Source organism: Muntiacus reevesi, chromosome 22 (assembly GCF_963930625.1).
Source record: "Muntiacus reevesi chromosome 22, mMunRee1.1, whole genome shotgun sequence".
Classification (NCBI taxonomy): domain Eukaryota; kingdom Metazoa; phylum Chordata; class Mammalia; order Artiodactyla; family Cervidae; genus Muntiacus; species Muntiacus reevesi.
Window position 1 is genome coordinate 25,291,528 of NC_089270.1, and position 24,217 is coordinate 25,315,744.

A 24,217-nucleotide genomic window follows, 5' to 3' on the forward strand; every position below is an offset into this window, starting at 1 on the left:
ACTCTTGAGAGTCCCTTGGACTGCAAGGAGATCCAACCAGTCCATCCTAAAGGAGATCAGTCCTGGGTGTTCATTGGAAGGACTGGTGTTGAAGCTGAAACTCCAATACTTTGGCCACCTCATGCGAAGAGTTGACTCATTGGAAAAGACCCTGATGCTGGGAGGGACTGGGGGAAGGAGGAGAAGGGGACGACAGAGGATGAGACGGCTGGATGGCATCACTGACTCGATGGACATGAGTTTGAGTAAACGCCAGGAGTTGATGATGGATAGGGAGGCCTGGCGTGCTGTGATTCATGGGGTTGCAAAGAGTTGGACACGACTGAACGACTGAACTGAACTGACTGAACCTGCATTTTTGTTTAAGCAAAACAAAACTTGCTTGAAAGAAAATAATGGAAATTAGCACAATAATGCATTGCTTTGGGAGTAATTTCAGAAAATATCCAAAATACAATTCTTTAAAAATCAAGACAAGGGATGGATTCAAAAATAACTATTACTATGTTTTGAAAAATTTCCATCACTCACCCAGACTATTCTAATTTCATGAACCTTAATGTCAACATCTTGGCCTTTCTATAATCTTTTTTCAAGTATATTTAATTAAATTCAAATTAGACCTCTTCAAATGCCACGTAAGCATTAATTAGCATGATTTAGTTTTTACATAAAGCATTAGTTTTACTTTTTCCTTGCCTTTATGTCATTATTGTGTCCACAGTATATCTTCATGTTACCCAGGTAAACTGAAAGTAAAATTTATTATAGGAATACCATTTGCAGGTACCAAACATGCTGACATTGTATAAACAAGGGCATCCTATCAAATCACTGACTGATGTCTCAGTAAACAAAAATGGAATTAGGTTCAATTCTGAAAAGTATGTCCTTTGGGGTCTAGCTGAAGGTTAAAGAGAGCAAAGTCAAACATAACTGGTTAGAACCAGGTAGAAGATAGAATGGAACACCTTGTTTACTACAGCAACAATTCTGATTAGGAATGAGCCTACTCAAAACTGTGTATGTGTACTACTCTGTGTAAAATAGACAGCTAGTTGGAAGCTGCTGCATAGCGCAGGGAGCTCAGCTCAATGCTGAGATGGCCTGGGTGGGCGGGGCGGTGGGATGGGGGAAGTGAGAGCGATGATCAGAGGAGGAGATGTGTATACAGATGGCTGATTCATGCTGTTGTACAGCAGAAATTAACACAACATTGTCAGATAATTATCCTCCAATTAAAAAAAAAACAGGAAAGAAATTTAATTAGAGCAGTCATGGAGGGCTCTTTTTATTTAGAAATGAAAGTTCTAAAGATGTTCTCATCAATAGGATCATAAGAATAATAACAAGATATTAATTTTTTAATATATGATTTAGAAAAAATAATTCACTGCTATATCATGATGTCATTTAATTATAGTGAAGCTAACTGCTATTAAAATCTCTCTCTCCTGGACTTCCCTGGTGGTCCAGTGGCTAAGACTCCGACTACCAATGCAGGGGGCCCACGTTCAACCCCTGGTCAGGGAACTAGATCCCACATGCTGCAACTAAGGGTTCACATGTCACAGCTAAAGATCCTGCCTGCCACAATGAAGATCAAAACGTCTGTGTGCCTCAAATGAGATCCAGCACAGCCAAAAACAGAAAAAAAATCTCTCTCTTACTGTTATCAATTATCTCCCACTGTGAGAAACAACCAAAGTCAAATATTTCTACATGTTGACAACATGGATGTACTCATTCTACTACTGGAATTTTTTCCAGCTTGAAAGAATAAACAAATAAAAGTATCATTAAAGGGAGCCTTAAAAAAGTGGGAGAGGCTAAAACTGACCAAAAATCTAAGTTTGTTAACTAGTGAAAAATGCTCTCATTTTTTAGGGGGGAGAAAAGCTCTGTCTAAACTAAAAATGTTTCAAAATACTGTTGGAACCTTTGTCTATCTCAGAATACTTCTGCCTACCATTCACAAATTGCATGATGCATTTGAGTTACACATCTCCTGAAAAAAAAAATGGCTGAGAATTATTTAAAATCTTGTTGCAGAGAACCTTGAACATTTCAGAAGAAATAAAGTATTATTCCTAAAAGTACATTAATAATAAAAAATATGTAAAGTTAACATTTTAAACAACTGGTGTTTAAGTATTAAAATGAGGTTCAAGAGTATTGTGATCAGATTTACTTCCTAGTGGTGGGCTCTGGAGACAGAGAACTAATAGGAAAGGGACAAGATGGAACTAGTGGGATTATGAACACTATGCTGCATATTTTGTCTTGGGTGGTGGTTATAGAAATGTATTCAACCATGAAAATCATCAGACTGAACACTTAAGGTCTGTGCATTTTACTGTATATAAATTATACTTTCCAAAATTTCCCTTTTAAATCAGTGATATGCACACTTATAAAATTCTTTGTTTAGTATTGAAAATTCTGACAGCTAAAGCTGCCAAATCTGTGTGTGAGGTATTAACACACGTTAAATCATGTTCATACACAAAGATACAACTCTCAATAGGACCTCAGTTATTAGTATCCACGCTGCATAATTGAACACACGCTCAAATACGGAACTAAAAGTACACACCTTTTGGGCCAAATATCCCAGAAAACAGATCAAAATCAAACACAAATCACACTCTCCCCCAGCACACATCAAAAACAAATCCAAAATGGTAGTGTAGCACATATGTAACACCCAGAATAACTCTAGATGTTTAAACTCTTTCAAATTACAAATTTATACTTACTATAGTATATTTTCAATAACCTATATAAAAGTCATCATGTTCTTTCATATGCTGATTAAAGACGAAATTTTTAACTTTAAAATTTTACTACCTCTGAAATGGTTTCATTGGAAATAAAGCAGCAAGCTTGGGTGAAAAATCACACCAAAAACCCCAAACCAAGGAATTCCAGAAAGTGCAAGCATCCCCAGAGGAAGCACAAGGAGAGCTTCAGTCGCTCACTCCCACAGTGAGCGTGGGAGTAACACCACTGCAGGACTGCCCAGAGAGAAACCCAAGAGTCACGGTAGAGATTAACTTGCTGACACATACAAGTGTGAGTAGGATATAACTTCAAACAAGCAGTTAAAAAAAACAATTAACAAAACCCAAGACAAAGAAAAAGGCTGGCTGTAGGAGGAAATGCCTAAGCCCAAACAAGTGATACATACCCGTCGGTTGATCTTATCACCCTGCAAATTATACATTAAAGATTATTTGAAAATATTACTATTTGAGAAAAATGTATACCTAGAAAAATCCCTCAAATACAGTTTCTCTAGCAACCCAAGCCAACAGTTTGGAACAGGATAGATCTAATCTTTTATTATACCAACGTATGTACATTTTAGAGGAGAAAGGCTAATTTTATAACACTGTGATTACTTAAAAGTGGGAAGACACCACTCTCTTGAGGATTTCTCATGCATTAGTTAGAATTGCAATGTTAGAGTTAAGTATGTGGTGATGATGGTCAGACAGTTAATTACTATTTGGCTTAAGAAAAGCCATTATACACCACTATGTTTAAAGTAAGTAACTAATAAGGACCTACTGGGAACTCTACAGGGAACTCTACTCAATAGTCTGTAAAAACCTTCATGGGAAAGAATCTAAAAAAGAACTGGATATACGTATAACTGGTTTACTTTGCTGTACACCAGAAACTAACACAACGTTGTAAATAAAATATACTCTAATGCAAATTTGAAAAAAGAAAAGCTGTTTTCCATACACAGCAACAAGAGAAAGACAAGTATTAAATAAATAAGACTAAGAATATTTTGGAGTACTTCTAAAAAACCACTAAGATAAATAATAAAGATAAAGCAGACTTTCAATCAAAGTAAACTGATGCTAAGTAACAAAGGAAGAGTTCAACTCTCTTTTCACTAGCTAATTTTTAAGCCTTCATTAATAACTTCCTATGGATGGTACTGATGTTTCTTTAAAATCTCACAATAAAACAATTCAACAAGTGTGGCAAAATTAAAAACTGAGAAGCACTCCACATATCACGGGGAAGGAATAAGATAATACCAGTGGATAGAGCAATTTTAGACTTATGGACATTTTCACTCTCCTTGAATGATTCTGAACGTCTATGACTTTAAAGTTTTGCTTAAGCATCAATGTGAATCCTTTAACAGCAAGGCTGGCACATGTGGGCAAATCATCTAAAAATAGTAAGGGATATTCCTATATATCAATCCTTTAGCATTCACATTTCAGTGAAGCTTCACTACCTTCTTTAGGAGTCTAAAGAAATGCAAACATTTTACATTTATTTACATCTTACTAGGTAAACTATACACCTTGGGGTTCAGAGGATTTGAGAGCTCACAAACATCAAGGGGTATATACTGTTTAACTATATAAGCAATGGATTGGTATTTTATTTTTGTTTTCTGAAAGGAAGATCAATTGCCCTGGGAAGAGAAAGAGCAAGGGACACAGCTATGAACACTCTATTCTATTCCCTCTCATACACTGACCCAAATACAGCTATTGAGCAGTAAGAGAAATTGTGTGGATGATATAAAAAGAAAACAAATCTACCCCCTCAAAAAAAAAAAAAAAAAACAACCCACCACCTTTCTGTCCAGAACCTGTGCTTCTATCCTGATGCAGACCTTATTCATTATTTGGCAAAATCATTCTGATAGGAGTATTTCCTGCTTTCTCTCCACAAAACCATTTGTTGTAACAGTGAGCTAATGAGCGGTCTTTGCCTTGTTCCCTTTCCACCTGCATCTACTAAGGACATCCTTAAATCCTTGTGTCACTGACATCAAATGAAACTTTCCACCCCCTCCCTAGAGAAATCTTGCTGGTCACTTTACCTGTGAAAGAATGTTGGTGCACTGCTGCAACAAAGAAACTGGAGGATTGCCGATACTTGTAGCAAGTTGAACCCTGAGCAACTGTTCTTTCTGGGTAGCATTTTCTTGCAAAGCATGGGCAAGGGCCACGGCAGCACACCAGTTTGAAAGCGAATCAGTAGAAAACAAACCTCCGCATAACAACTGACCAGCTGAGACCGTATTGCCTGTTGCTACAAAGGTGGCAGGCAGATAATAAGGTGAAAATGAATTATGTTGTTTCTAAACACACAAAAATAGTAGGAAATAATACTTAAAAATCTGTTAATTAGCAGTATTAAGTAACACTTTCAAAAGTTTGTTTTTACAAAATAAAATTTAAAAGATGACAAAGAAGTATCTTGAAAGTAGCAAAACAAAGAAATATTAGAACACTTCAGGCATCAAACTGATGATGGTATATTCCAGAAATTATGACCTTAATTAAAAACTACACTTCTAAAACAAATTGAGAGGAAATGTTATATTTTAAACATCACATTACATACTAATATTTTACATTTTAAATATCTGCTACACATTTATTTTTTACTATTAAAAGATAACTATTTATTTTAAAAATTAGAATTAAATTATTTACCATCAATAGTGGAAGGCAGAAGTGTTGACACAATTTCTCCTTGTCCTTTCTGATTTTTATATAAGAAACACTGGAAACAGTAGAGAACAGCACAGCGTAATACAAATGGCTGCCTTTCATTAACCATGGACATGAGAAGTACTACGATGGCTGGTCTGTTGCATTTAAAAAGAAAAGAACAAAAAGAAATATTGCAGTCTACATACATAAATCAACAGCTAGTCATTTTTGTTGACTGAAAAGCCATAGCCAGAACACCAGCAAGTTAACTATTTTCATCTCCATTTCACAGAAAAGATATCTGCAGCTGAAAGAAATGAAGTGATCTATTTGCTAAGGCACATACCTAGGAATTAATACCCGAGTACAAATACATAGGTTCTAAAGACTGAAAACTCTTAAATACCAACATATTTATCTTGTCAGATAATTTCTTGTTTCAAAACACAGAACTGAACTCCTTAAAAGGATAAGACATGCAGACAAGAGATACTAAATCATCTGCGGGATCTCAGCGTTTCTCTTTTCCTACCTTGGTGGGTTTGAAGGAGCATTTACAGAAGCAAAGTAGTCTTGGTTTACTTGGCAGCCTCGAATAACTTCAGATACAGTATTAATGGTCTGCAATGAACATGAGTGGGGAAGATAATTTAGAGAAAGTTGAGTTGAAGGAAAAACCTTGTTTTTAAAAGAAGAAAATATTATATTCTTTGCTTTTTTTTTTTTTGCTTTTTGCTTTTAAACAACAAAACTTAGATAACAAAAATGTCAGTTACAGCATTGTAACTTGTAACACTTTTGTGAGATTATATTTTAAAACACTAAGCGCCTCCAACTAAAAATAAACTTGACCACATGCATTTAAAATCTCAAACTAAAATTAATAATATCCTCTAAGAGAGAGAATCTATTTCTACAAAGCAAGAAAAAGGATGCTTAAAAATAAAATCAGAGAATAAATTTAAAATATAACAAATTATAAATTCAATTTAAGGATGAGGCTGAAAAAACCTCTAAGTAAACAGAATAAAAAGACACTGGGTCCAGAAAGTCCAATAATCTATGAATAGAGTTCAAGACACAGAAAAGAAGAAATTGTCAAGGAACACATAAAACTTTCTCAGAACTGAAGTACTTATGTCTCCAGTTTGAAAGGGCCCGATGAGTACTAAAATTTAGTGGGGTTGAGGGGTAGAGTCTGTAAAACAGCACATCATCAGTGAATTTCAGAAACAAACCAGAAAGAAAGATTCTAGAGAAAGAAAGTAGGTTACACAAAAAGACTCAAAATGGCTTCAGACTTCTTAGTAGCAACACTGGAATAATGTTCTGAAAGTTGAGCGTTAATGATTTCCAATTCTGAATTCCATGCCTAACCAAACACTAGATTAATTCTGAAGGTGGAGGAATGACATGAAAAAGCTAAAACCAAATTATCTTGCCATTCACCCCCTTTCAGGAAGTTAAGTAAAATAAGATAATGAACCAAGGGGTGGTAGAAAAAGACACAGAATCTAGATAACCAAGGAATCTCTTGGTGGCTCAGACGGTAAAGAATCCACCTGCAATGAGGGAGACCTGGGTTTGATCCCTGGGTTGGGAAGATCCCCTTGAGGAGGGCATGGCAACCCATTCCAGTATTCTTGCCTGGAGATCCCCAGTGGACAGAGGAGCCTGGTGGGCTACAGACCATGCAGTTGCAAAGAGTTGGACTTGACTGAGCGACTAACCATGGTAAAAGGATAAGAGAACAGCATTGAAACATGTATATTATCTATGGTGAAACAGATCACCAGCCCAGGTTGGATGCATGAGACAAGTGCTTGGGCCTGGTGCACTGGGAAGACCCAGAGGGATCAGGTGGAGAGGGAGGTGGGAGGGGGGATCGGGATGGGGAATACGTGTAACTCCATGGCTGATTCATGTCAATGTATGACAAAACCCACTACAATATTGTAAAGTAACTAGCCTCCAACTAATAAAAATAAATGAAAAAAAAAAAGAGTGAATAAACGTCCCAGGATAGGGACTTCCCTGGTGGTCCAGGAGCTAAGACATAATTAATGTTCCCAATGTAGGGGGCCCAGGTTGAATCCCTGGTCAGAGAACTATATTCCACATGCCACACACCATGAAGATGCAAATAAATAAATAAAAGGTAAGCCCCAGGATAAGAGCTTGTGTGACAGAAGAGGAGAATAAGCAGCCCATATTGGAGTAGGAGGACAGAGGACTTCCAGAAGGTCGGAAGTGGGGAATGTACTGTTAAGCACATGACAGTGTTAATATGCATAGATAGAAAATCAGTAAAATGAAAAAGAATATTATTATAACTCAGGAAAGAAAAAAAGTTTATTTAAAAAAAAAACTATGGGGCTCTGCTTGGCTTAGCAAGAAACAGTATCGGAATAGTGACAAAACTATAAATTCTGATGATCAACTTAAAAATAAATTACTGGGGTGACAGGAAGAAGTAAAGTGGGAGGGTTATATAGGGGGAAGTGAGGCTTAGATAGGAAGGAGGGAGTCTAAAGATAGTTTTTCTTATAAAACTTTCACTATTATCTGTACTTTTAATGTACATGTGTTAATTTGAGAAAAGAAATTTAAATAAACCTTTCTTTTCTTCAAACTAACTTTTTCTTATAGGCAGGAAACAGAAAATGCGGTATGTCAAGGAAAAAGAATTTATTATTCTACAAATGAGATTCAAGTCTGACTTGACTAAGTCATACTGTTCTCAAAATTAAAAATATAAATCATTACTGTGCACTTCTGTTGAATATAATAAAATTAACAGGAAATCTTCTAAACATTAACATTATTTATGCGCTATTACACTTTCGGAATGAATACACCTTTTGGAATTGCTACTGTCTTCATTATGCTAATTCTACTTCACAGTGTCAATAAGGAATTTAATAGACAAGAATGGTTAGCAACTGCTGTTTTTCATTCGGCTGATATCTAATTCTTCCTAGGCTTCCTGATCTCAGCTTCCACAGAGTGGCTTCTGTCACCACTTGGTTTACCTCGGTCAGGATATCAGCAGGAACTCCAGTGGCCATCAGGATAGTGCAAAGCTGCTGCAGTAAGCCGCACTGGAACATAGCTTTTTGGCAGCTACTGGTAGCACCAGGAGGGTTGTTGGGAGATACTAGTACACGAACAAGCTGCGAAAGAAAGAGAACACAACATCTGTCTTTTAGAGATTTGGAAAGTCTTGAGACAAATTGATCTATATGAATAGAAAACCTGTGTAATGGATTCCCCGAACTGCTCAGCCAGATCTACAGCATGCAATGCTTTGACAGCATTTCACTCACTTCTTTCAAAACTGGTGTGAAAGTGTTAGTCACTCAGTCGTGTCTGACTCTTTGCCACCCCATGGACTGCCGCCTGCCAGGCTCCTATATCCGTGAAATTCTCCAGGCAAGAATACTATTCTTGCCTATACTATACTAAGTGGGTTGCTATTACCTCCTCCAGGGAATCTTCCTGATCCAGGGATCAAACCTAGGTCTTCCACACTGCAGATTCTTCACTGTCTGAGCCATCTCCTCTCAAACCCTGTCACTACTTAACCAACTAAGTTTTTGTAATATCCAGTGCTGTCATTTCCTCCTCAAGGGGATCTTCCCAACTCAGGGACTGAACCCACATTTCCTGCATCTCTTGCACTGGTAAGCGGATTCTTTACCCCTGCGTCACCTGGGAAGCCCCATCAAAGCCCTAGATGGCATCTTTTCCAAGAGGAAGCTGTTTTATGTGCATTGAAAATCTGCTGCTTTGTGTAGCCACCTTCATTAACTTGCTGCAGCTTCTACATTAGAACTTGTTTCACCTGTGTTAATACTTCTATGTTATGAAGCAGATGGCTTCTTTCCTTAAAACCTCATGAACCAATTTCTGCTAGATTCAAGCTTTTCTCCTGCAGCTTCCTTACCTTTCTCAACCTTCATGGAATTGAACAGAGTTATGGCTTTTTTCTAGAGTAGGCTCTGGCTTAAGGGAATGTTATGACTGGTTTGATCATCTTATCCAGGCCACTAAAGTTTTCCCCACATTAGCAATAAGGCTGCTTCAGCTTCTCATCACTCATGTATTCGCTATTCTTTCCTTCAATAACTCTTCCCCTGGATTTACAATTTGGCTAACTGGTACTACAGACCTAGGTTTCAGCCTGCCTTCCCTGTCAATATGTCTTCCTCCCTCAGCTTCATCATTTCTAGCTTTTGATTTAGAGTGAGAGACACGTGACTCTTCTTTCTCTTGAACACTTAGAGGCCACTTACAGGCCACCGTAAGGTTATTAACTGGTCTAATTTCAACACTTATGTCACAGCAGATAGGGAGGCCCGAGGAGAGGGAGACAGGGAATGGTCAGTTAGAGGAACCGTCAGACACACACATTTATCGATTAAGTTGCCCATGGGCGTGATTCGTGGTGCCACAGGACAATTACAACACTTACAGCAAAGACCGTGATCACAGATCACCATAACAAATGATAATGAAAAGGTCTGAAATACTCTGAAGATTACCAAAATGTGACACAGAGACATGAAGTGAGCAAGTGCTGGTGAACAAAAGCTGACAGACTTGCTTGACATAGGGTTGCCATAAACCTTCAATTTGTAAAAAGTACAATTATCTGCAAAGCACAATAAAGTGAACACAGTAAACTGAGAATATACCTGTATTTAAAGCAAGCACCAAATTATGTGTCATTTTTCCCATAAATATTTCTGTATGCCTCTGATAAAAAGATTTTAAAAATATAAACATCATGCCATTATTATACCTAACAAAATCAACAATAATTCCTTAAGTAAGTAAGTAAGTGTTAGTTGCTCAGTCGTGCACGACTCTTTGCGATCTCATGGACTGCAGCCCACCAGGCTCCTCTGTCCATGAGATTTTCCAGGCAAGGATACTGGAGTGGGTTGTCATTTCCTTCTCCAAGAGAATCTTCCCAACCCAGGTATCGAACCCAGGTCTCCAGAACTGCAGGCAGATTCTTTATCAACTGAGCTATGAGGGAAACCCAATAATTCCTTAATGTCATCTAATAGCAGTTGGGTATCTTAACTGATGATATAAATAAACACATTTCTAGATAACAAAGAAGTAGGAGGGATGGTTGAAGAATGAGATTACTTATAATGATAAGAAAATAAGTGAATGTAAATCCATGGCTGATTAATGTCAATGTATGGCAAAAACCACTACAATATTGTAAAGTAATTAGCCTCCAACTAATAAAAATAAATCGGGAAAAAGCAAATAAATAAAAATTTGAAAAAATATATTAGGAGTACAAAATTCCTCACACAAAAAAATCATACATTATAATAAATTTGTACTTATAGAAAGGATTAAATAAAAGCCCATTAAAAGAAAAAAAAAAGAAAATAAGTGAAGAACTAATAGTAATATTCAAATACATTACAAATATGCAAAATATCACAATAAATTGATTTATATTTTCCCAGAGGGAAAACCAGGGGAAGTTTGTAGATGTTATTTCCAGGCAGATTTTGACTCATTATATAGATTAAGCTTTTCATAAATAGAACTATCCAACAACAAAAAGGAGTCTCTCATTAGGTAATGAGTTTTCTGAGAGTTAATGACAGTATCAGTCCAAAAAATGGAATAGAAGGAGTTCCTACAGGTAGAAATAATCATGAAATTATCATGCCAGGAAAAAATTTAAATGTTTCACAACTAAACAATTTTCAAAAATATGCTTTCTTCAAATTTAATTTGCGAAATTTAAATGAACAATCCTCAAGTGGATCAATTTCAATTTTTAGTGACTTAGAATTCTATCATAATTATAACTGGGATGATGAATAATTCCAGTTAGGACATATACACCCAAAAAGGATTGTTTATCACTATTTACAATGCATTTTCATTTGTTATATAACCGAGAACTTGAAATATAAGCAATCCTAAATATAAGCAATAAAGCTATCAAGAAAGAGTTTTCTAACAGTTTGAAAAGCAGAAGATAATCTATGGCCTTTGAAGCTATGAAATACATCAACTACTCCGTCTTTGAATTGAGAATACATTACAGTGAGTTAAACTCAGTTTACTTTGAAGTTTATGTTCTTCAATAACTACTATCTAGTTTATTCCCTTTCCAGAAGAATACTTGAAGAGCTAACTTACTTCTATATAGAACCAGAATACTGATTTTCTGTTTACATGCAGCGTTCTATTCTAAATTTTTTTTGGTAAAATAGTGCTTTCCTTTTTAACAAGTGACTTTCTTGTTAACAACTACTTTTTGCAAAAGTTAATTCTTTAGGTAGCACCCTAAGCTATAAAACATGAGTAAGCTCCTCAAGCAGTTTAGATTTTTACTCTGGAAGGAAATATATATGTAACTGGTACATCATGAGAACCCGTCATTTTCTCTAATCACATTTTGAAAATAATTTTTCTAGAGGAATTCCTTTGTTAAGAAAGCAGTGTTGAGCAAAGATATCAAGTTTACCATTGGGACACTATTTCTGAAACATTAAAAACTAATAGCCTTGAAATGTGTGATACTGACATGTAAAAATAGAAACAATGAAGTTGGGAATATAAATAGATTCTGCCCATGTTCTCCTGTAAAATATTTCCCTAACAGTTTTTAAGGCATATTTTAAATAGGCTAAATATAGTTTATTATCCAAACTGGGACACTTCTGAAGTGAAAGAGGACACGATTAATAATTACAAAATGAATACTGACCTGGTAAACTGGGGCATATGGTCACCCTAATTATCAATCAACCCTATGTGGGAAACTCCCAGAGAAGGCAACAATATGCAGATTCTAATTATCAGAAGATTAACCACCTAGTTTTGAGGAGCACAACTTTAATAACATAGGGACATTCAAAGATCCACAAGAATCACTCGGGAGTAAGTTAGGAAGTGGGTATAAACTTAAGGGTTTGGAGAAGGGTAATTCAATAAAGGGATAAATAAGTAAAATACTTCAAGAATGTCAATTTTCTGATACAGAATTCATTTGGGATCCTACTGTCTTCACTTTTACTATCCATCACCACCAAGCTTTCACGACAGAGCTTAAATGAAATTACAAGTGACTTGTTAATTTAATTTGTATCAAATGTAAAATTCAAGACTATTAATCTCTGAGGGTAGGGACATCATCATCCAATTCCAAGCATCCAGTGTCTGGCTCTCAGTAAACGTTTATTGAATGAATTTCTATGCTGAACTTAATATTCTGAATGCTAAAATTTATGATATTAGAACCTTAAATGAAGAAAGTAGATTTAAAAAATTCAACTCAACAAGCTAACTTACTATTTTCTAATGCAAAATCTATCAGGATACACTTTAAAAAAAACCCAACAGGGCAAGACAGGGGAATAAAAGATGAAACAATACTGTCAGATGTTAATAGTTACTGAAACAAAGCGTATGTGTGGGAGGGAGGGAATCTCTATCTCGAAATATGACTGTAAATTTCCATATCAGAACGTTCTTACTTTTTTTTTTAAAGCCCATCTGAAACCAATTCAACATCCTGGACTGACCAAATGCAAGCCATTTTTTTTTTTCTTTGAAAGAATTGTTGTCAAAATCATCACATTTATGTCTGAGGACAGCATACCTGTAGCATTAGGTGCAAATTAGTCACTTTCTGTGCGGACCAGCCAGAATTTTCATCTCCAACTTCAAACCAAGGTTTCATACGCTGAATATATGAGCCTTCTTTAAAAAAATTTTGATTGGAATTGTTGTTTTTTAACAAGTTTTGGAGCAGAATCAGACAATCTTCCACTACTATACCTGGGGAAAGAATGTAAAAAACGGGAATGTGAAGGCTGATAGAACCTGAAGGAAAATTCAACCCCCAAACATCTTAAAAAGAAAAATCTCCATGTGCAGCATCTCCTCAGCATGCCACAGCACTGAGCTTGCTCTTCCTCAGGTCCCCCAGGGATCTCTGGACTTTTCTTTTTGACTAGCCACTCATCTCAGTAACTCATACTGTTTCTTCACATTCAGCTTACACGTCATTTCTTCAGGGATGATTAGTGAGATCCAATGACTGGATTAGGATCACCATCTACATGCTCTCACAGTAGCCTGCTCCTTTCATTAGTATGTAGCATCTGTCTTCTCCACTAGATTATAATTCATGAAGACAGGAGTTTGTGAATGTCCTACTCATCTCTGTATACTCAGCAGGTACAGAGATAAGATATCAGACATATACAAGGTAAAGTGAAAGTGAAAGTTGCTCAGTCAGGTCTGACTCTTTGCGACCCCATGGACTATATCGTCCATGGAATTCTCCAGGCCAGAATACTGGAGTGGGTAACCTTTCCCTTCTCCAGGGGATCTTCCCAACCCAGGGATCGAACCCAGGTCTCCCACATTGCAGGTGGATTCTTTACCAGCTGAGACACAAGGGAAGCCCCATATACAAGGTAGGGTACTACTAAATATTTGCTAAATTATTGTAATTCAGTCATTGTAATCTCTAAGAAGCACTTGACATTGTTGTCTCAATGTCTCTTCCTTGAAACTTCCTCCTCTCTTGGTTTCTAAAACACTAACAACTCCCTCCCTGGTTTTCCTTACAGATGTCTGGTCACTCCTCAGGCTTCCTAGGCAAAGAGCTCTGTTTCCTCTGTAAAGCCTATGACGAACAGTGGATGCTCATAGTGAGTAGGTTCCTCTGTGTATATACCCACACTTTTGCGCCTACTAGTTGAGCTGCATGATTATAAGAATTAATTGCTTTTTAAAAATTAAGACTATTTTTTCAGAGCACCTTCAGGTTTACAGAAAATCTGAGCAGCAAATATAGGGAACTCCTACATACTCTCTCCCTGCTAGGGTCCACTGCTCTTACTATTTAGCATTAGCATGAGGTACGGATGATCATTTGTTAGACTGATGAATGAATACTGATACATTATTAACTCATGGTCATAGTTTACATTAGGGCTCATTCTTTGTAAGTTCTATAGGTTTCAACATATGTATTAATTTTATGTACCCACCATTACAGTATCACATAGAATAGGTTCACTGCTCTAAAAATCCTGTGATCCACCTATTCATTCCTCTTTTCTTCAAGACTCACTCATGATAAAAACTCTCAGCAAAAATCAGAGTTAAAGGTGAAACATCAACATTCTCATTAAAGTCAGCAATTATTCTAACACTGTATTAAGATTCTAATAGGCTTCCCTGGTGGCTCAGATGGTAAAGAATCTGCCTGCAATGCAGGAGACCCGGGTTCGATCCTTGGGTCAGGAAGATCCTCTGGAGAATGAAACGGCAACCCACTCCAGTATTCTTGCCTAGAGAATCCCAAGAAGAGAGGAACCTGGCAGGCTACAGTCAATGGGGTCACAAGAGTTGGACACCCCTTAGCGACTAAACCACCACCAAAGATACTAGTCTGTGTGATGAGATAAAGAGGACAAGAAAACTGGTATAAGAAATGAAAGGAAGAAAAAAGGATTACACTATTTGTAGAAGATATCATATCTACACAGAAAGTCCAATTGAGAACTGATGATTTAATAAGATAATTGGATACAAAATCAATATATAAAAAATCAAACAGTAACCAATTTGAAAATGTAATTAAAAAGAAAGGTTTCATTCATATGTAACAAAAAGTATAAGATGCCTAGGAATGAATCTAATAAAAAAGGGTATACAACTTCTGTGTTTAAATTATAAATATTACTGAAAGAGATAAAAAGAGGGCTTGAATAGATTAAAAGATACACCTGGGTTCATGGAGAGAAAAAGTCAATGATGATTCCCCTTAATCTTAAATCTGTATATTTTCAATAAATATCCCGACTAGGATTTTCAGGTAACTTGACTAGCTATTAAGTTTCACTTAAATGAAGAATAAAGAAAACAGACAGTAAGACAGTTATGAAGAGAGCCAAGAAAGGAAATTCTTTCAATATTCTAATAGGAGATTATTATGAAGCTTTAGTAATTAAGAAAGTATGGTTTTAGTGTAGAACTAGACAAACACCAATGGAATAGAACAGAGAACTCAGAAACAGACCTTTACATGTATGAAATTTGATCACAAATCTTATATACCATCATTCAAAAGAAAATCCCAATTAATTAAATGCAAAAGACAAATTTTTAAAGCGTTTAGTACAAGAAAGTGATGGAAACTCTCTTTATGACCATGAGATAGAGATAGATTTCTTAAACAAAACCCAAAAGCATAAACTAAAAAAAGTCTAACACATGATTATATTAAAATTTTAAACTTTAATAGAAACACTATAAACAGACTAAGAAGATAACTAAAACATATAAATCAACAAATGATTAGTGTCTAGTGTATATAAGAGCTTCCAACTAATCAACTGGAAATGGAAAAATGATCTTACATAAAAAAGGGCAACAAGGTAATTCAGAGGGTTCAAGGATACACAAAAATAGACAGTGACTATACTAAGATCATGGCAATCAGTTCCACCACTTCATGGTGTATAAATGGGGAGAAAGTGGAAACAGTGACGGACTTTATTTTCTTGGGCTCCAAAATCACTGTAGGTGGTGATAACAGCCACAAAATTAAAAGATGCTTGCTTGGAAGAAAAGTTCTGACAAACCTAGACAGTATATTAAAAAGCAGAGACATCACTTTGCCGACAAAGCATATAGTCAAAGCTATGGTTTTCCCCGTAATCATGTACAGATGTGAGAGTTGGACCATAAAAAAGGCTGCGTGCCAAAGAATTGACGCTTTGAAACTGTGGTGCTGGAAAAGATTCTTGAAAGTCCCATGGACTGAAAGATGATCAAACCAGTCGATTCGAAAGGAAATCAATCCTGAATATTCACTGGAAGAACTGAAGTTAAAGCTAAACCTCCAATACTTTGGCCACCTGATACAAAGAGCTGACTCATAGGAAAAAACCCTGATGCTGGGAAAGACTGAGGGCAGGAGAAGAAAGGGGTGACAGAGGATGAGATGCACCAGCTTAAAAAACATGAGTTTGAGCAAACTCTGGGGTATAGAGAAAGACAGGAAGCCTGGCATGCTGCAGTCCATGGGGTCACAGAGTCGGACATGACAGTGACTGAACAACAACATACCCATGAAAATATGTTTAATCTCGTTATTAATTTAAGTAATGAAATAAAATCTCAGTGAGATAACTCTCTCTCTTTGCATGTGTGCTCAGTCCATGTCTGACTCTTTCCAACCCTGTGGACTATAGCCCACCAGGCTCCTCTATCTGCGGGATTTTCCAGGCAAGAATACTGGAGTGGGTTGCCACTTCCTTCTCCAGGGAATCTTCCTTACCCAGAGATTGAACCTGTGTCTATCTGCATTATAGGTGGATTCTTTATTCGCTGAACCACTGGGGAAGCCATAACTCATCCAATCTTTTCTGCTTATCTAATTTTGTTTCATCTATATTCTAATGACTCAAATCTTTATCGCCAACGTGGCCCTGCCCTCCAGATTAGTAAGCCTACTCTGAACCATGTTATCGCTGATCACTCAGTTGCGCAGTCATGTCTGACTCTTTGCAACCCCATGGACTATAACCTACCAGACTCCTCTGTCCATGGGATTCTCCAGACAAGAATACTGGAGTGGGTTGACATTTCCTTCTCCAGGGGATCTTCCCAACCCAGGGATCGAACCCGGGTCGCCGGCATTGCAGGCAGACGCTTTACTGTCTCAGCCACGAGAGAAGCCTCAATCATACTATGGTACTTGCTAACTCCAGTTCAATGAATGCAAATATACTCATTTTTCTCCTCTGACTCTGGTGCTAGGGTTTTTCAATCAATTTCTCACTAAAAATATCTAAAAATGAAAAAAAAAAAATCTACAAATGCTGAACTAACAAAAAAAGTCTAAGAGCAATGAAGTGACAGCACAGCAGGCTAAAACTGACAAGAAAATGGGTATCCACACAGCTAGATAAGTATAAAAGTACCTTTTGGCTGGCAGTACATTTCTCCATTTTGATAAATCTAAACTTCTCATTTTGACAGTCTCATGGGACAGAAGGAAAATAAATCAAAGCCAAGAGTATACACAAGTTAGGCAAGGAATCTAACAGAAAACTCTTCACCTAATAAACCAGAACCTCAAAAGGAAATATCCCCAGGGGGTAAACAGTGAAAAGTTAACCAGTACTCAAAGATTAGCCTGGGTTTGCATTGCCTGAATGGTCCAGGAAATAGCAAGCCTTCAATCTGCAATAAGGTGATCCCAGATAAATTGTAACCCCAGGGCTTGCCAGAGATGAACACATTTTCTATGCAAGAAATTACCTTTATCCTATGATTCAAATTCCTGTAATTAACTCTCTTAAGTACGCCACACAACACAGTGAAAGAAAGCCAGGTACACAGAAAACATTGTACCATGTGTGAAAACCAGTAGAGCAAAGTACCAGACCCACCAAGACTTCAAGTACTAGGATTATCAGAGACCATTTAATAACTGTTTCTTAAAGACATGAAAAGGTAAATTGAAAATATATGCAGAAAAAAGGAAGCTGTAAAAAGTTACCTAGCAAATTTGCCAAAGTACCAGACAGAACTTTTAGAAGAGAAAAATGTAAAACTCAATGATACATGGAAAAGTTGATCAAATACGGGTGAAGAGAGAATTGTTGAAATAAGAAATAGATCAGAAGAAATAACCCAGAAGAAAACCTGCTAAGATAGAAAGAAAACACAGAAGAGGAAGTACGATGGTAAGGTGAGAATCTAGTCAGATGACAGAGAACTGACTCTGAGTTTAGGAAGATCTGAAAAAACGTGACAAAGCGGTATTGGAAGACATATAGCTGTGATTTCCGGAAATGAAGAAAGACACCAACAGATTCTAAAAGTCTAAGAAATATTAAGCAGGATAAATAAAAAGAAATCCATACTCAAAAAACCTCAGAGGAAGAAAGAAAGAATTCACCCACCCTCCCTCAGGAAAGCCTCTTTCAACATCTAACAAAACAACAAAAAAAGGCATATGTCCTCCTGTCTTCCTTTCTCCGTTCAGTTGCATTCCTGAGAAGTTAACAATTCAATGAGAGCAAAAGGGACCTTCTCAAATCAATCTCTTCATACTATACCTCCATCACTGTTCCCCTCCTCTGTAATAATGTCCAGTAGTCTCTCAAAAGCATTTTCAAAAGCAACAATTTTCTGGATTGCTCCATTGCTTCTTGTTAGAGCCTGCAGTAGTAAGACGCCCTTATGGAGGAAGAAAGATAATGTTGAGTGGAATACGACTTTTTTAAGACATTTAAAGATTACTTTAAAAATCACAGAGATTTAGAAGTGGCAGGAATTTTACAAGCCCAACTCCTTTGCTTTACAGATGGGGAAAAAAAGGATAGAGAAGGTGAGTAATTTGCCTCCCTAAGCTGTACAGATTTCAAAAGACAGACCCCTGACTAGAATCCATGTCTAGCAATTCCTAATTCAGTTCTTTTCTCCCCATTCAATACAAATATACAATTCTTGCACATTCATCAGTAATTACATAGCTTTCACTGTGGTCTAAGAGAGCTGAACGTGATTGTATCTACCTCAGTAATGCCTCTGTATGTACTTCACGATAGTAACAATAAGAAATTGTGAAATCAATAATATAAGCCAATAAACACCACCACATTCTAGCAGGGCAAGTTCAACTATTCTTGTAATTATTCAACCTGCAAATTCTCCAGATTTAATTCTAAAAGTTGACAGGTGAAAAAAAAAAGGAAGGAAGAGAATTCATGTCTCATGAATAGCATGTCTAGTAGAAAACAATTCTCTGTAGTCTTTGCTTCTAATTTTTAGTTTTACTCAGTTCATATTGAGCCAGATTTGGTTTACATATCTGCAACCACTTAATCATTCAAGAAAAACTCACTGTTAATCATTTCTGCTTATTTCACTATCAAACAAGAATTTTACGAGCTCACAGGGAGTCTAACAATATCATAATGGTCAAAGAGATAGAAAATATTTAATGAAAAAAGCAGATATTACTTAGAGGAAGAGGAATAGCAACTAGGTAATTCAAAAGTGCCTAAGAGGCCAATTAGCTGTTGGCTGTCCATACGGGGCAGGTCAGTATTCACACAAGACAAAAACTGCCCACCGCACTTCATTAAGTTATTGCACTTGTCTTACTCATCTTTCTGACTGTCCACTCTCAACATTAACAGGAGAGAGAAAGCGAAAGTGGTTACATCTAGTTCTCCTACTTAATGAGTTTAATTGCTAACAAAGGAGGAAGAAATACAGTAGAAGAACACTAAGGCTATGAATTAGATACAGTGGGTTTTTTAAAGTTCTGGTTACTGCTTGTACAACTTGAAGCAAATTACATAAATTCTGTATGTAATTTATATAATGTAAGTCTCAGTACACCCATGTGCAAAACGAGGATGGTGTCTTTGTCAAAGGGTTTTTATGAGGACTAAAGGAAATAAAATAGCCCCCACAGAGCCCAAGTTTTCACTGCATATCAGTTTCTTTTACCTATTATAAAAGGTATTCCTCTATTCAAACATATCCAATAAAATGTTATTGAAAATGAAAGTATACACTCATTGGTCATTGAAATTAAGTGGGCACCAATTCCTGACTTTAAAAACTGGCAATTAAAGCGATTTACCGATTTATCCTTCCTTTCACATATGAACTGTAATTCAGGGTAATAAAATCCACTGTTCCATGAAGTAAAATTCCTCTTTGAGGAAGATTACAGCTGAATAAATGCAAAAGAATGACAAGTTCTAGAAATCATCATTTTGAAACTCTTAACAAAATAACTGATTCAGGCAATGTTCATTAATGAATGATAGGCTATAATGGACCAAAGGATCCATGAAGGGATCTGAATGTCATCACCTGAATCAAATCCACTAATCATACAAGTGAGACAGCCAGGTATTTCATTTCCTAATGTGTTGCAAACTGCATCACCCAGGGAACATCAAAGCAAAGAGGTGAACCAAAACCTAATCAAGGCCTTTAGAAAAGTAACTGACATTAACAATCAAAAATAATGAGAGAACCTTGTCTGGATCCTGATTTGGAAACCAACTGTGAAGGACATTTATGAGACAACTGGGAAACTTGAGTACAGAATAGTTATCTTATTTAAACTGAGGGCTAAGACAATCTTATTATCTCATTAAATGTGATAATGGCATTGTAGTTATATAAGGAAATAAATACACACTACATGTATACTGAAGTATGCAGTAGTTAAAACTATCCAGAAATAGTGAAATCAGGTAGGTTGATTCCTTTTAAATATTCCAGTTAAAAATAAAGGAGAAGAAACAAATTTTAAAAAATAAAGAATGGTGAGGGGAGGGGTAGATGAAGCGAGTATAATAAAATCTTGAAAATTAAGGGGTTTGGGGATGGGTTTGTCTGTGTTTTCTCTACTTTTGTGTGTGCTTACATTTCTCATAATAATAAGCTAAAGAATGCAATTATAGACTATCACTTAGAAGTGAGCTGGTACCTAAGAGTTTTCTCAACCTTTCTAATTTTTAAGCACTAACTTGAATAAATATATTTCAGTGTACCTATGATAAATGACCAACTAATTCTCTAAATCCAGATCAAAATCAATTTTTCGAATATAGAACAGAGACTAAAAATCTTTACCAATAGGCTTCCCTGAGAGATTTAGTCATGTTGGTAACTATCACTGAATGCAATGAGAAATATTAAAAAGAAAGAAAAGAAGGAAATGAAAGTTTTAAAAGAAGGATGAAGAAAGAAAAAAATACAAAAGAGCAAGGGGAAGCAGTGTATTATTCTAGGCAGTCAGAGAGAGCCACTAGTGACCGCCAGGCGTGCCTGTTAGTTTTTTCTGATTGCTATATGGCATATTATGCTGTTTATTACATAATGCTCAATAGTAAGTACGCACAAAAAATTCAAATGAATTTGTTTTTATTTTTATTTTTTTAATTTATTTTTATTAGTTGGAGGCTAATTATTTTATAATATTGTAGTGGTTTTTGCTATACATTGACATGAATCAGCCAAGGATTTACATGTATTCCCCATCCTGAACCCCCCTCCTACCTCCCTCTCCATCCCATCCCTCTGGGTCATCCCAGTGCACCAGCCCTGAGCACTTATCTCCTGCATCCAACCTGGACTGGTGATCTGTTTCACACTTGATAATATACATGTTTTGATGTTATTCTCTCAGATCATCCCACCCTCGCCTTCTCCCATAGAGTCCAAAAGTCTGTTCTATACATCTGTGTCTCTTTTTCTGTCTTGCATATAGGATTATCATTACCATCTTTCTAAATTCCATATATATGCATTAGTATACTGTATTGGTGTTTATCTTTCTGGCTTACTTCACTCTGTATAATGGGCTCCAGTTTTATCATCTCATTAGAACTGATTCAAATGCATTCTTTTTAATGGCTGAGTAATATTCCATTGTGTATATGTACCATAGCTTTCTAAACCAAAGGAAAGATGGCTGTAAAACTCCAAAATCTAATAAACATTATAGCAAAAAAATAACTTAATCCCTAATTGTAAAATTAACAAAAACCAACATAAATAGAGAATCATTTTATCTGTCTCAAATAAAGACAGGAAAAAAGGTTAGGAGCAGGAAAAAAGAAAAACAGTAGATAGTTAAAAGAAGTGCTATATTTAAAAACCAAGAAAATGCACTTATATACACACACCAAATTATATCTGAAAATGAAAATAAATGATAATAATACTAATAACAATATAGAAAGAATTTCTTTATTAATTAGTTTGTACATATGTAGTAATTCTTTATTAATTGGTATGTATCTTATTTGAACTGAGGACCAAGAAAGGAGTAGAACAACAAATTCAGGTTTAAGACACATAGTATTTTAGTCAAGAAAAGACACTCAAAACTCCTAATAGGTACACAATTCTTAAAAGAATATTAAGGAATAAAAAAATGTCCTCAGAAACCAATACATTTTAAAGCAATTTTCCTCCAATTAAAAAAAAAAATAAAAAAGCTCTTCTCATGAGTTTCATTACTATATTATTTCATCACTTATAATATTGCTTTCACATATATACCACAAAGTTTTAAATACAAAACTAAAAATACTGTCTATGTGGATAAGAAGTCAAGAGCATTTCAGTTTTGTCTTTACTTTGCCATGAACCAGTTATGAGACCAAGAACAATCCAAATGGTATTTACTAGCACTTAAGATGAGGAAGGCACAGGCCGGGTGCGACAAATAGATGAATAAGACGTCCCTAACAAAGAACAAGTCACAAGGCTTCTGTGCATCCTGGGTCTCTCAGTGTAAATATGGAGACTTAATTAGTTTGATAAGATCTCCTAGCTCTAAAGTTTAATTTTAAAGATTTTTCCAATTGCCATCTAAAGTATTATGGTTTTGGTCAAGTTGTAGATAACAGAAAAAAATAGTCAAGCAGCAAAACAGTATTGCATCAAAACAAACCAGTACTGGTCAATGTAAAATACTCAAATGTATATGCAAATAAAAAGTAAAATAAATCAGAATGAAGAATTAACTCCAGAGCAAATCATGTGAGTTAAATAGAGATTACAAGGAAAATCCTTTGAAATATATTCAATCAATTAAGGGTGGAGAGTTCAAATGCAGCACTTTGTTAAATTTATGCAGTTCAATGTCTAGGGATGTTTCCTGTACTCTCTCTGGAGGCAGTCTGGGATCAGTACAACCTTTCAAAAAAAGTGGAAGAAATCCTAAACTTGTAGAAGGCATAAATTTGAATAGCAAAATCATTTGTCTAACCAAAATACTGAATAGGCAGAAAACAAAGAAATAATAGGGCCTTGTATATAACTTTAAAAGGTCTAAACCATTAACCCAATTTTCCAAATCTAATTTCTTATAACTCTGAAAAAGGGTCAACAAAGATTTCATTTGCAAAGAGAGAATAAAAGTTGCATATTCTTAGGCTTTTTAAAAAAAATTTAACTTACATCATTACGTATAACTTCCCTGGAATCTGCTAATAAGTCCATCAATCTTGAAACACCTAGAACATATAACCATATGTAAAACACTGGCAGATCAAAAATACCAATAGTGAATCAAATTATGAACAATTTATTAACACATTTCAGTTATAAAAGTGATCCTTACTTTTATTTTCTTGTTATTTTTGTTTGTTTTGTTTTTTATCATCCTCACTTAAAAAAATTTTTTTTTGGCCTTGTCATGAGGGATCTTAGATCCCTGATCAGGGATAGAACCCACACCCCTTGCATTCGAAGTGCAGTGTCTTAAACACTAGACTGCCAGAGAAGTCCGTGAGCCTTACTTTTAAATCAAAATAATATAAGGAAGATGAGTCACTTACCCATGGGACTGACTAAAATAATTTGCTGCACCTGAGGCCCTAGTTGTTTTAAAAGAGAAGTAAGAAGCTTCACGCCAGGCCAGCGGACATGGAAATCAAACTCCTACAATATAAGAATTCAAAATATTTAACATTTGTAATTCGTATTGTCAAGGAAAACTTTTTTTTTTTCAATTAGTAGTATGGTACCAAAGACTATAAGCAAACAGAGTTTAGCAAACTTTAAAAAAGTAATTTAAGAAATAAAAAGAGAAGTTATAAATGATCAAACTGATTAAACTGCTATTGACTAGATATAGTTGTACTTTGGAAAAATGGAAATAAGCAGACAGTATTTGA

General features: G+C 35.8%; 1 protein-coding gene across 2 annotated transcripts in view; it reads right to left on the minus strand.

Annotated features, from left to right (window-relative positions):
• The window catches only part of USO1 (USO1 vesicle transport factor), a 74,887-nt gene that overhangs the window by 13,189 nt on the left and 37,481 nt on the right, over window positions 1–24,217 (minus strand). The window contains exons 6-14 of one of the 2 annotated variants that reach the window (XM_065914719.1): window positions 23,879–23,981; window positions 23,499–23,554; window positions 18,617–18,737; window positions 13,129–13,307; window positions 8,513–8,653; window positions 6,013–6,101; window positions 5,481–5,635; window positions 4,862–5,073; window positions 3,191–3,211 (exon numbers count right to left, since the gene is read on the minus strand). In XM_065914719.1, the coding sequence (XP_065770791.1) occupies window positions 3,191–3,211; window positions 4,862–5,073; window positions 5,481–5,635; window positions 6,013–6,101; window positions 8,513–8,653; window positions 13,129–13,307; window positions 18,617–18,737; window positions 23,499–23,554; window positions 23,879–23,981 (1,077 nt within the window). The remainder of the gene's footprint in view (window positions 1–3,190; window positions 3,212–4,861; window positions 5,074–5,480; window positions 5,636–6,012; window positions 6,102–8,512; window positions 8,654–13,128; window positions 13,308–18,616; window positions 18,738–23,498; window positions 23,555–23,878; window positions 23,982–24,217) is intronic. The other variant, XM_065914721.1, reaches the window with a different exon arrangement.